Source organism: Chiloscyllium plagiosum, chromosome 13 (genome assembly GCF_004010195.1).
Source record: "Chiloscyllium plagiosum isolate BGI_BamShark_2017 chromosome 13, ASM401019v2, whole genome shotgun sequence".
Taxonomy (NCBI): domain Eukaryota; kingdom Metazoa; phylum Chordata; class Chondrichthyes; order Orectolobiformes; family Hemiscylliidae; genus Chiloscyllium; species Chiloscyllium plagiosum.
The window spans coordinates 44,274,331-44,288,719 of record NC_057722.1 but is presented as its reverse complement, the minus strand read 5'-3'; the positions used below and the strand labels follow the sequence as shown (position 1 = coordinate 44,288,719).

At 38.4% G+C, this 14,389-nt stretch overlaps 1 protein-coding gene across 5 annotated transcripts in view; it reads right to left on the bottom strand.

Annotated features, from left to right (window-relative positions):
• opa1 (OPA1 mitochondrial dynamin like GTPase) overlaps nt 1-14,389 on the bottom strand; it is a 171,013-nt gene that overhangs the window by 104,538 nt on the left and 52,086 nt on the right. For all 5 annotated transcript variants that reach the window (XM_043702258.1, XM_043702259.1, XM_043702257.1 and 2 more), the window contains 7 exons: nt 14,178-14,258; nt 12,226-12,300; nt 11,911-11,982; nt 10,741-10,840; nt 9,345-9,475; nt 7,764-7,836; nt 7,468-7,540 (listed from right to left, as the gene is read on the bottom strand). In XM_043702258.1, the coding sequence (XP_043558193.1) occupies nt 7,468-7,540; nt 7,764-7,836; nt 9,345-9,475; nt 10,741-10,840; nt 11,911-11,982; nt 12,226-12,300; nt 14,178-14,258 (605 nt within the window). The remainder of the gene's footprint in view (nt 1-7,467; nt 7,541-7,763; nt 7,837-9,344; nt 9,476-10,740; nt 10,841-11,910; nt 11,983-12,225; nt 12,301-14,177; nt 14,259-14,389) is intronic.

Here is a 14,389-nt window from a genome sequence, read left to right as displayed (position 1 = left end):
AACCTCCAACTCACCCTCTATGCCATATCTCCGTATTTTCTGCAGTAGCCTACCATGGGGAACCTTATCAAACGCCTTACTAAAGTCCGCTTTCCCCTCATCAACCTCCTTCGTCATCTTTTCAAAGAATTCAATAAGGTTTGTGAGGCACGACTTGCCCTTCACAAAACCATGCTGACTATCCTTGATCATATTATTCCTATCCAGATGTTCATAAATCCTATCCCTTACAATTCTCTCTAAGACTTTGCCCACAACAGAAGTGAGACTCGCTGGCCTATAGTTACTAGGGTTATCCCTACTCCCCTTCTTGAACAAGGGAACCACATTTGCTATCCTCCAGTCTTCTGGCACTATTCCTGTAGACAACGAGGACATAAAAATCAAGGCCAATGGCTCTGCAATCTCCTCCCTTGCTTCCCAGAGAATCCTAGGATAAATGCCATCAGGCCCAGGGGACTTATCTATTTTCACCCTTTCCAGAATTTTCAACACCTCTTCCCTACATACTTCAAAGCCGTCCATTCTAATTAATTGTGACTCAGTATTCACATCAGCAACAATGTCGTGTTCCTGAGTGAATATTGACGAAAAGTATTCATTCAGTGTCTCCCCAATCTCTTCAGCCTCCACACGCAACTTCCCACTACTATCCTTGACTGGACCTATTCCTACCCTCGTCATTCTTTTACTCCTGACATACCTATAGAAAGCCTTAGGGTTTTCCCTAATCCTACCAACTAAGGACTTTTCATGTCCCCTCCTTGCTGCTTCCCTTCCTTTACTTCAAAGTTGTCATTTCTGAGGATAGGCTGTCCACTAATATCCACTGACTTCCACAGTTAGCTTAACTACATCTCCTCACATCCTGCTTCCATTGCATTCTCCCAGTTTCTGTCACCATTGCACCTGTTCTGACGATGCCACCTTCCACCGGTCTGCTTTCAACATGGCCTCATTTGACAGGACCCTCAGCCGTGGACCCTGATCCATCCCTTCCCTTCCTTCCCAGGATAATGACAGGGTATCACTTGTCCTAACTTTCCACCATCCCGTTAGTCTCTGCATTTAAAAGATCATCCTTTGTCTTTTCCACCTTCAGCAGACCCATCTTCCCGTCCCCTGTCAGCATTCCAAAGGAGCCATTCCCTCCCTAACACCGTGGTCCACTCCTTCCACAATCCAAAACTTCCTTGTTCCTCTACGACACCATCTTATGCAAAGGTAGATTTAAAATCTGCCCATTCATCCCCTGTCCCTCCTCACTGTTGTCCTCAAACACATCTGAAGCATTACACTTGTACTTTTTTCAATCATATCTTCTGCATTTCCTGCTCACAATGCAGTTTCCTTTACATTAGCGAAACCAAATGCATGTATGCGGTAACGTTTCAACAATACATAATGCAAGCTCAAGGAACAACTGATTTTCCTCTTAAGCATTTTAAATACTCAATATTAAATTCAATAATTTCAAAATTACTGCATCATGACTGTTATCCATCTTTCTGACATTCTGTCTCCCCCACTCCTATGTCACGTGCGCCTTGGTAACTTCCCAATTCTCTCCCTGTCACACCTTTATTTAAACCTTTCTCACATTTATTTATTTCTCTAATACTAACCGCTTTGTTTCTTGAACTGGGCCTCTGTACCATTTCTACCATGATGGCCATTTAGCTCAGTTGGCTAGATGGCAGAATGATGCCAAAAGTATGGGTTTAATTCCTGTACTGACTAAGACACCGTGAAGATCCTTCCTTCTCTACATCGCCACTCAACTGAGCCATGGTAACCCTCAGGTTAAACTATCACCAGTCCCTTCTATCTAGTAACAGAACACATTATGGTCCTCTGGGACTATGGTAACTATACCAACTGCCCTTTTACTCCTCTTCTGCCTCTGTTAAAAGAATAAAAAAATAATCTATTTTCCAAAACCTTTCATTTCTGAAGAATCAAACCAGACTTGAAAGATTTACTCTGTTTCTCTCTCCAAAGATGCTGCCAGATCAGAGTTTCTCTAGCACTCTCTATATTGGTCACAAATTTTCAGCACACAGTATTTTTACTTTATTATGAAGATGTAATCAATTTAGTACCACTTCAGATCTTCAAGTGACCACCAAGTAATTATCCTTATGGTCAGAGGATCTTTCAGGAAGAGGAGTTTCTCTTATGTTTGCTTCAAGCACATGAGAAACGCAGCAGCAAACCACTTCATGTATTCTTTTCCCTAATCATATGTGGGCGGCACGGTGGCACAGTGGTTAGCACTGCTGCCTCACAGCGCCTGAGACCCGGGTTCAATTCCCGCCTCAGGCGACTGACTGTGTGGAGATTGCACGTTCTCCCCGTGTCTGCGTGGGTTTCCTCCGGGTGCTCCGGTTTCCTCCCACAGTCCAAAAGATGTGCAGGGTCAGGTGAATTGGCCATGCTAAATTGCCCGTAGTGTTAGGTAAGGGGTAAATGTAGGGGTATGGGTGGGTTTCGCTTCGGCGGGTCGGTGTGGACTTGTTGGGCCGAAGGGCCTGTTTCTACACTGTAATGTAATCTAATCTAATCATATCACCATGGCTGACAACTCAAAGGTATAAGACTAAATGTTAAACAAGACTGGATGGCGCAATTCCAATGTCCAGAGAGAAATGGAAAGATACAGCCTAAACATATTTTGTACGAGGACAACAAGAATGTCTAAAACAGAAGAAAGTAAAGCACACATTTATGTAACAATTATGCTTGCTGAGAGAACAGATGCCAATGTATGCAAAAGTTTTAAAACAACTTTTAGTGGTAAAAATGAGCAGTGTTGCCTGACATAGTGCAATAAGGATCCAAATTCATGGAAGCATCAGCTGTATACTTGAAAAAAATCAGCGAGCTGTGGCCTCATCTCAATTATACAACCTTAAATTACATTAGGAAGAATTAATGGAGTTTGTAATAGTTAGCTTTCGCTCTGTCTCTACAGAGAATCATATTGATGGTTTAATTTTATCTTCAAAATGCAAGGAAAGGAGAGGCATAGGCTCCAAATTCCCTTAAGGATCAATTGATCTTTTGGTTGAACTTTTGAAGAAGCCTGAGAGAAACAATTTCTCCAGGATTTCTGTTTGTAGGTCTTCAGTTTTCAATTTGATCATGTTTCTCTCCACCTCTATCAAAGAAAACTTTTCTTCCTAAATCATAAATTAAAACTACAATAAATAACTTAAATCAAGACTGGGACTGTAATCATGTTAAGGCTTGGATGGTGAGGAATTTTGTGTGTTCAGGAAAATTTTCTTTATCAATATGTAGATGTATCGACTGGAGAAGGAACAAAACTCAAACTTCTAATGAAGAATAAAGCAGGGCAAGTGACTGAAGTTTAGTGGGAGAACACCTTGGGGTCAGTGATCGTAATTCTATTAGCATTAAAATAGTTATGAAAAAGGATAGGCCTTGTATTGAAGTTAAAATTCTTTATCGGAGTAAAGCAAATTTTGACAGTATGAGACAGGAACTTTGAAAAGTTGATTGGGACAGTCTGTTCACAGGTAAAGGGACAAGCGGCAAGTAGGAGGCTTCTAACAGTGAGATAACGAGAGTTCAGAGCCTTTACGTTCCTGTTAGAGTGAAGGGCAAGGCTGATTAAGTGTAGGGAATAATAGATGAATAGAGATATTGAGGCTCCTGTCAAGAATAAAGAGGAGCTGAAAAATGTGTTGCTGGAAAAGCGCAGCAGGTCAGGCAGCATCCAAGGAGCAGGAGAATTGACATTTCGGGCATAAGCCCTGAAGAGGCTTATGCCCGAAATGTCGATGCTCCTGCTCCTTGGATGCTGCCTGACCTGCTGCACTTTTCCAGCAACACATTTTTCAGCTCTGATCTCCAGCATCTGCAGTCCTCACTTTCTTCAAGAATAAAGAGGGGGCAGATGAATCTTTTGAAGAGTATAAGGGGTGTAGGAGCATTCTTAAGAGGAAATCAGGAGGACAAAACTGGGATAGGAGATAGCCTTGGCAGGTAAGGCTAAGAATAATCCAACAAGATTCTATAAATACATTAAAAGCAAAAGAGCAACTCGGAGGAGAATAGGGCCTCTTAAAGATCAATGAGGTTGTTTAATGTGTGGAGCTACAGGAGATGGGAGAGACACTAAATGAATATTTTGCATCAGTTTTTACAGTGGAGAAAGACATGGAGGCAAGGGAATTCTGAGAAATAAATATTAATGTTTTGAAAACAGTCCATATTACAATAAAGGTGGTGCTGGAGGGCTTAAAATCCAAAGATGGATAGATGTCTGGGACCTGATCAAGTATATCCCAGGACATTGTGGGAAGTTAAGGAAGATATTGTGAAGCCCCTAGCAGAGATATTTCTACCATCTATTGCCATGGGTGAGATGCCAGGGACCTGGAGATTGGCTAATGTTATGTCTTTACATGAAAAAGGCTGTAAAAATCCTGGGAACTATAGACCAGTGAGTCTGACACAGTATTGGGTAAATTATTGGAAGTGATTCTGAGAAAGAGGATTTACATGCATTTGGAGAGACAGGGGCTAATTAGGAATAGTCAACATGACTTTGTATGCAGGAAATTGTACCTTACAAAATTGTTTTGAGTTTTTGAGGACGGAAGCAAAAAGACTGATGAGGGCACAGCAGTAGACATTGTCTACATGAACTTTAGTAAAGCTTGCAACAAGGTTCCGCATGGTAAACTAATTAGTAAGGTTAGATCACATAGGATTCAGGAGAGCCTGTCAACTGGATACAAAATTGGCTTGACAGTAGGAGATAGGGATAGGGATGGATATAGGGAGAAGCAGGCAGACTGAGAGGCACAGACAGGGGCTGTTCTATGGAGAAGAGTATTGTATATACTAACAGAGATGTGGAAGGTTGTAGTGACTGAAAACATTTACAGATATAAGGCAGCTTCTAGAATCTGGAGGCTACATAGATAGTAAGGCAATGGACAATGCCAGGGTGAAATTTAAATAGATTAAGTTCGAAGAATTGGAGAAGAATAAGGAGATTACAGATGGATGTAGAGACTGGATGACCTGGCATTGAAAGTGAGTCTTATAGGAACCGGAGAGTCACAAAGACTGGGGTTGGTTTTAAGATCAGGAAATTGCCAGGATTTCAAAGGATTACCCAACAAGGAAAGATTAAAGGGGCTCCATAGGTTGGGGGTGTTGTTCGGACTGGAAGAGGTAACACAGAAAGGGTGGGTTTTAGGGGCTGCAGATGTTTATGGAGAAGGACTGGAAGAGGTAAACGATGTAGGGAGGGTTGTGGAAGCATTTGGTGGTTAGAGATAGGAGGGCTGCAGAGACTACAGGGGATCATACAGACAGGGAGATTTCTAAGAGCACGGGAAGGTAACAGAAATAGACGAACTGCAGAGACTGAAGAGGGTTCAGCAAACAGAAGGTTTCAAGATGCAGGACAATGTTACAAAGACAGGGACAGTTGTAGCGATTGGAGGAGTACACAAAGATAAGGAGTGCTTTCGACACTGTAGGATATTATATTACAGAGATGGGGAGAGATTCACACGTGACAGTAGAAGGCAGATGATGATGGTGGAGGATTGTTTTTCAGTCTGGAGGCCTGTGATCAACAGTGTTCCAGAGGGGTTGTTACTGGGTCCAGTGTTCTTTGTTGTTTATATAAACAATTTGAATGAGAATTTAGGAAACATGGTTAGTACGTTTGCGGATAACACAAAAATTGGTGGTATAGTCGATAGTGAAGGTTACCAAAGATCACAAAGGAATCTTGATCAATTGGGCCAATGGGCTGAGGAGTGGCAGCTGGAGTTTAATTTGGTTAAATGTGAGGTATTGCATTTTAATAAAGTGAACAAGGGCAGGACTTATGCTCTTAAAGATAGGGCTCTGGGTAGATTAATCGAACAGAGAGACCTAAGAGCTTTAGGTACATAGCTCTTTGAAAATTGCATCACAGATACACACAGTGGTTAAGAAGGCCTTTAGCGCGCTTGCACTTGCATTCATTGCTCAGACCACTGAATACAGAAGTTGAGACGTCATGGTGAGATTGTACAGAATGTTGTTGAGGCCAGCTTTGGAGTACTGTACAGTCCTGGATGCCCTGCTACAGGAGGATAATATTAAATTGGAGAGGGTTCAGAAAAGATTTGCCAGGACTGGAGGGTGTGAGTTACAGTTAGAGGCTCGATAGGTTGGGAGTATTTTTTCACTGGAGGTAGGAGGTTGAGGTCTTCCTTAAAACACTGAATGATGTTGTAGGGATGCTTTTTTGGCATATGAAACTGAAGAGGATTTTTCTCTATGTGACTGTATGTTGTACTTCGTACTTTCAAAATAATAAGGGGCATAGATAAGGTGAATAGCAAAGGTCTTTACCCTTCAGTAGGGGAGTTCAAAACTCGGGGACATATTTTTAAAGGCAAGAGGTAAAAGATATAAAAAAGACCCGAGGAGCAACTTTTCCACAAGAGGGTGGTTCATATGTAGAATGAACTACCAGAGAAAGTGGTAGCTGCATGCATAATTACATTTAAAAGACATTTGGACAGATACATGAATGGAAAAGGTTTAGATAGATATGGTCCAAATGCAGGCAAGTGGGACTGGTTTAGTTTGGGAAATTTGGTTGGCATGGAAGAGTTGGACCAAAGAATCTATTTCCGTGTTGTATGACTCTATGACTCTACAATAAACCTTTGGCATTAATCTGAATACTCAAATCAGAAATGAATCAACCTGTAATCATTAAATTGGGATACAGCTCCCCCTTGTGTTAAAGTAAATTTCAAAATGTAAATTTATAAGGACCAGGTATCAAAAGATAATACTTGAGATATAACTCCTCTATTTTAGATAAATCTCAAAAAAAATCACAAAAAACTGCCTATATCAGAGATTAAAACATATCAGAGATTAGTGAATACCTCATCAATTAAAGAACAAATTTACATTTGAGCTCCTGTAACTGAGACTGGTATAAATGCAGAAGCTATCAATCTCAAGTATTTCAAGTTTAATTTTGATTTTAACTGAAATCTTATAAAAGTTAATCACAGTCTGAATTCAGAATTCAAAGATGGCAGAAATTTAAGCTCTGCCTATGAAACAAATGTAACTAGCAGTGTTGAACGGACCATGCTATTAAGGCCCAAAAACGTACTTCAGTGTATGAAAAATAATGATGGAACACAATTTCAAAATTTTAACAATATGCGAGCTCAACACACTTAAACCTTATTGCCTTTATTAGAAAAAAGGCAACAGTCTTGCTTAAAAGACTGAATGATGTTGTAGGGATACAGTTTTGACACATGAAACTAAAGAGGATTTTTCTCTGTGTAACTGCCTGTTGTACTTTCAGTTATGCAACACCAAGTTCCCACATTATCAAAGTGAAAATTAAGCTTATGTTAGCCAAACCATCAAACATAATTATGGAATTGAACAGCTTACTTCAATAATTTTGAATTCTGAAAGAAATCTCCTTCATAGTCCTTTATGGAGTCAATACCTTCATTGGTGTTCCCTGTTTAAAATACAAAATATACAGAGGTATTTTAAGATAAATTTATACTTTAGACACTACAATTACTACAACTTTTAAATACTTACTACTTTTCCTGGACTAAAATAATTGTTTAAGCAGTCTGTTTTTCTAACAAAGATTTCTTTAATTACATAAATGTCAAAGTATTTACTTTTGGGCCTTATTAAAAAGATGCAATGGAACATTAATGTCGCTTACTCACCTCTGCCAGTAACTACTGCAAAGTAACCCAGAGCCTTCATTGGGAACAACTTGCCTTCCACAATCTGCTGAATCTGTAGTTGTGCAATTCAAACAATCCAAAGATAAAATGAACATCAAGCTAAGCCTTAAAAGAATCAGTTTGCATATATTCCATAAGAGTTAATGCATTACATTCAGCATAAATCATAGAGTTAAAGTAGAAATTAACCATTTGGGGAGTGGACAATTAGGAAAAATGCCACTAGGCTAGCACATTTTGAAATATATTTGAAATTCAGGAGTTATGTGAAATCTGTATTGTGATTTGCTTACAGAATATCATCTTATGGTGACACTCAACACTGTTCTATTTTTCTTTGTTTTATTCAATGAGCAGCAGGGTTTAGAGTCATGGTCATGTCACTCCACCTAAATAATCTGAGTGTATCTGATTTGTGAAAATCTTAGTTTTGCTTCATTACCTAAGGATTTTTTATGCTGTACTTGATCACGGTTACATTTTTAGCTAATTCATAAAATTTAGACATCAGTGGCAAGCAAAGCATTTATTGCCCATCCCTAAACGTCCTTGAAGAGGTGGCAGTCAGCTGTCACCTTGAACTGTTATAGTCCATGTATCAAAAGCACTCAGGCCTTGGTGTCAGGGAGAGATTTCCAAAATTTTAAACCAAGTGATGATTAGGCAATAGTAATATAGTTCGAAGCCAGATGACTGACTTCTTGGGGAACTTGCAACAAGTGAAAGTTTCTAGGCACAATTTTTTCTTGTGGTAGAGGTCATGAATTTGAAGAAGCCTTGTCGTGTTGCTGCAGTCCATCATGTAGATAGGACACACTGCAGCCATGATGCACCAGCTGTACATGAAGTGAATGTTTAAAATGGTGGACTTGGGTCTGATCAACTAGGTGCTGTCTCTTGCCCAGATAGTGTCCAGCATGTAAACTGTTAAAACTATATTTAACCAGGAACTGTATTAAACAAAGCACCAAACTTGTGCCTTGGTGGTAGACAGGAATTAGTCAGTAATTCAATAATTCAGTAATTAGAGGGGGAACCACTCACTCTCTTGTCACCACAATACTTTTTTAACTGCTCTAATTTAAATTTCTGTCCAATGTTGACGTTCAGGAGATTGATGATAGAAGATTCTGCAACATCACTATCACAAAATGTCAAGTGATGGGGTTAGACCATTTTATTGGAGGTGACCATGGCTGGCACTTGTCAGCATGCATGTTTCTCGTGATTGCACAAAACAGCTTTTAAAAAAAAATCAGAAGCTATATATATTTCAGTAAACTACTTTTGTTTATGTTATTTTTACCCCAGTGTATCTCACTGATTCACGTCTGTGATGGGATGACTGTAATAATTATAGAATAACAGACTACAAAGACAAACAAACAATTAACATTTAACAATACTGAAACCAATCAATGAATGAATGAATGAACGAACTTCAGATAATGTGTTACTCAGCTACACATCCAGAACACAGAAAACATTAAATATGTTAAAATACCACAGAAGTTAGATTCAAACATATTTTAAAACTATTCAATGTTATAATGCCCTTACCCTACTGGGACTAGCCAGGTTTTTCTCTGCTAGATCCACTTTAGTCAACACAAAAATAGTTCTTCTGCCTTGTGGGTCCATTTGGCTAACCAGGTCAGTGACAATGCTGCGTTCAGCATCTACAGAACCATCTGAAAGTTGAATACAGAATCCATAGCAATTATGGCAAATACCGCAATTGTTAAAAAGTCTGAAAATGAATAGATTAATTTTTTTTCATTTTGCTTCAGAATCCATTCTAAATGAATTCAGTCCACTTCATTAAAACCTCCGAATATGTTTGTTCATTTACAATTAATATTAAACCAGTTCATGAACTGTGTTGCCCAAGATCTCATTTTTAATTATTTGTAAACAGTTATGGTTTTGCATGTACTATTTTATGTCATCCACAGGACAAGAACTATCAAATTCCAGGCAGCAACTTGTCCAAATCAGGGTTAATTGTTAAAGTCAAATTAGTTTCCAAGGCAGAAGTGAAAGGTAACTGAAAATGTGTTGCTGGAAAAGCGCAGCAGGTCAGGCAGCATCCAAGGAGCAGGAGAATCGACGTTTCGGGCATGAGCCCTTCTTCAGGAATGAGGAGAGTGTGCCAAGCAGGCTAAAATTAAAGGCAGGGAGGAGGGACTTGGAAATGCGATAGGCGGAAGGAGGTTAAGGTGAGGGTGATAGGCTGGAGTGGGGGTGGGGGCGGAGAGGTCAGGAAGAAGATTGCAGGTTAGGAAGGTGATGCTGAGTTTGAGGGTTAGGACTGAGACAAGGTGGGGGGAGGGGAAATAAGGAAACTGGAGAAATCTGAGTTCATCCCTTGTGGTTGGAGGGTTCCTAGGCAGAAGATGAGGCGCTCTTAAATTGCTGACTGTAGCAATTCGTACTTGTCAACTTGTTTACATGGGTAGAACTTGTTCCAATGTGTCAAAATGTTGAGAGTTCTAATCCAACTCAAAGATGCGAGTAAAATGAGGAAATGTTGCATCAGCAATGGCACATCTTTTGGATGAAACAGTAAATCCTTCCTGTTTAGATGGATCACTGATCACTATTTGAAGAACAGCACTCAACATTACAACACAGAAAGCAAGCATTAATTTTGGCTGGTAGAAGATACTCACAGTGTTTTTCTTTATGACAGTTACACAATAAAGTATACAAAAATGCAAATTTTTACCACGTCAAACATAATCTCAAATTTCATTAGTCCATACATCTATAATTTATGTAAGTACCAAAAATAAAATGGAAAATTAGGCTTTCCTTTTATATGTTATATTACAGAAAATATGAAAAACATGCAAAATAAGTATCTTATCCATATTAGAAAACTATATGAAGTAACATTCTGTGCGACAGTTTCTCACCATCTATGTATTTTCATTAGTAAATTTTGAATCCTTACCTTGGATGCAAAGGATAATAGCATTTGGATTCTGCATGTAAGCCTTGCTTATGCTAAAAATTGTATCCTTGGTGTCAGCAGCCATTCCCGATGTCACAGTCTTTGACAGAGGGGAAGAAAGCTTTAAAGTTCAGTCCATGGAATAGAAAACATTCTTGCTATCCTCCTATTAAAAACATTCAAGCTCTACCTAACAGAGTAAAGATTTAGTTGATAACATCTAGTTTACATCTTCAAAGAACAAATTCAATTAATAGGTTTACAGTGTTCACATTACAATCAGTCATCTTTCATTGAACAACATGACTCATTTCTACAAAGGCAAGTAGAACCACTGACAACAAAACACAAGACCCAATACTCTTTCAAATTCTTTCAATCGTACATGATATCACTTTCAAATAACAGCAGCTCTTCCTATAAGAATGTACAATACAACCTCAATTACCCATCCGAATTTTGGACTGTCCGAACAAAATCTCAAGATCCCGTTAAAACGGCATTAGCCATTTTTACTGTAGTATACTGTATACTGTAGAACTTTAATTATTCGAACGAGACAGGCAGGGAATATTTTGTACAGATAATTGATCGTTCAAACAACCGATCTGATTGTAAACAAGCAGTAATTTATGAGTGGCAGTTATCCAAACATTTCTTGGTTATCCAGGATTGCACGTCATAATGCCATTTAACTGATAAGTGATCTATCGTAAACAAGCGGTAATGTATGAGTGCCGGTTATTGAACATTTCTCGGTTGTTCAGCAATGCACGCAATAATGCCATTTAGCTGATAACTGAATGCTGAGTTGCCTCATGCCATTTTTACGAGACCTTGAGATAATCTGAAATTCGAATAATTGATGTTCGGATGATCGAGGTTGTACTGCATTTGAATCACTATGGGAAGTACACATGCTATCAAATCAGCAAATTATCACATGGGAACATATTAGTGCAAAATCTTGTCAAACCTTAAGTTGCAAATACTTGTTTCTTTATTTAGCTTCCAATGTCATTACAAGTATTCATAATGATTATTTTTATAACACAGAGATTTAATTAGCTCACAATAAAGAGGTACTGTTAATCTGACGATTTTAAAACATGAAACAAGGAGATGCATCAGATTTCCTTCACAGAATAAAGAATGTTTTCTGATACTTACACTAATAACGCCAGGAAGATCAACTAGTACCATTCGTTGCAGACCGGGACCCTTCACACTTAATGAGATGGTCTATGAATTATCGAAAGGTGAATGCAAGCAATAACTTTAGTACCAAATTGACAGTTTATTATTTTAAGATATACTATACAAATCCACAGCAATTTCTGAAAACATAAGCCTGAGGTTTTAGGCTAGCTTTAATCATTGCTGTGATATTTCATTCAACATGCAGACAAAATAAATTTTATTTTAATTGTGTATTGAACAGAACACTTTTTATTAACGCAAATAATGAGAAAGAATCATTCTTACCTCAGGACTGACAGTTTGCCCTTCCTTTAAACTATTTCTCATTCTTATTTCAATTTCATTGCGCAATGCTGCTAGCTGCATAAACAGAAATGTAAGTACAACTCAACATCCAAACTAGAATTGTGGTGAGAGTCAAACCATAACTAATCACCTACATTCAGAAAATTAAGATTATGAAATGCCAGCTAGACAACTCTATAAGCAAATTATAATTCAGATGTCAGGATTTGCTTCAGAAATTCACCCATGGCTGAAACTGGCAAGACACATATCTGACACAAATATGTGATAGATTATACCCTTAAGTAGCAGTTGATCCCTGGCAGATTTCAGCAGCTGAGATTTCTATGAACAATTTTGTACTGTGCAAAAAGTGGTAGTTGAGGCAGTCGTAACAACAGCACAAACAACAATAACTTGCAATTATGTCATTTTTTTTTAAACATACAAAAATATCCACTGGCACCAGGAAGAATGAGTGAATGATACAGAAGCTAAAGAATACATGGGAGGTGGGGTTAGAAGTGAAGCAACAAAGCATTTTAAGAGAATATCACAGAATGCAGCCAAGAAAACTGGCACAGTTGATAACAGTTGGGTGAAAGGTGAAAAATGACCAAGAGGTCAGAGTAAGAGAAATCAGAATTTCAGGGAAAGCGTTGTAAGGTTGGAAGAAAGTTCCAGTGAAAATGAGATTTTAGGTCAGTGACAATAAATAAATACAATTAAATAAATTGTAAATGTTGAGGAACTTGTGGCAATCTTGTTTATTAAGGATAGGGTTGACACATTGTTATTTAAGTAGTGAAAGCTCTGTCAATCTGAACATTATGTAATGTGAATCACCAGCTGGGAGAACTTTAGGGAAATTAAGCTGGAAGGTGTCACGGTCTATGAGATGGCAATACCCACCTCTTCCTGCCACTGATAATGTTCTGAATGTAAAAGCAAAAAGGATATGAAACAGAGTGAGAAACTCAGTTCAGGGTCAAGCAACAGGTGTAGTCTGAGACATTTACAGGGATGAGGGGGGAGTGTGGAGTCAGTCCAAAAATGGAAAAAAAATTGTGCACGTGCAAATATTGGTAGTTTATATCTCACCTATATTTAAGTGTATGAAATTAAAAATGGATATTAAGACAGAGAAACTTGCAACAAAGAGGCAAGTGAATGAAGAGGGAAAAGAGACATGTGAAAACCCATTTCATGCCCAAACCTACACTGTCAAGTGACACCTAAGTGCAGCACCTTTCACCAGCTAAGAACATCTCAAAGGACCTTACATCCAATGACGTATTTTTGACATGTAGCAATTTTGCAATGAAGGAAATGCAGCAGTCAATTTCCACACACTTCCCAAAAGCAATGTGATATGATCAGGTAGTATTTTTTTGATGATGCTATAGGAGGAGTAAATATTCAGCAAAACACCAGGGTTAACTCTCTGCTGTTCACCCACTAAGGTGGTGATGGGACCACAGTTTCAAACCTAATCTGAAAAAATTCCTCTGACTGTTCAGCACTCCCTCAGTACTGCCCAAGAATGTTAATGTAGATCTTTCGTATAGAAAGTGTGTTAACACTGCAGTACAGTAACAAAAGAGTGTTGCTCTTCCTAAGGAAGATGGTGGATGGGCCAAGGAGGAATCCTTCAATAACTTCTAAAATGTAGATCCAAGGATGAGGTGAGCAGTAATTGTTAGAGCTGCACCAACAATGATTGAATAGTCAAAGGTTAAGTTTAGACACATCTGGAATGTTAATTTGTTTCACTTTTTAAATCTGCTGTCTGGCCTTTTAAGTATTTCTATGATCTACACTATTTTGCATTTTGATTGGCTTTTAAAACTTTTTTCAGTAACACCAGCTCTGAAAGTTAAGTGATTACACAACCCGTTTAGAATCTAAATTATCTTAATTAAGTAAAATAAAGAAATTCTGCAAGAACTTACATCCTCATCTTTGGTCAGGTCAAATTCTCGTGAGCTGTCTTTAAACACTGCCACATGATGAGGTCCTTCACTCAATGTTACCTGAAAAAAAATCAAAATTTGCAGAAACTATGTAATGAATTGGGATCATTTATGCAGAAATAAAAATTAGAGTACACAAATGTAAAGAAATAAAAATTAGAGTACACAAATGTAAAGAAATATAACAAATG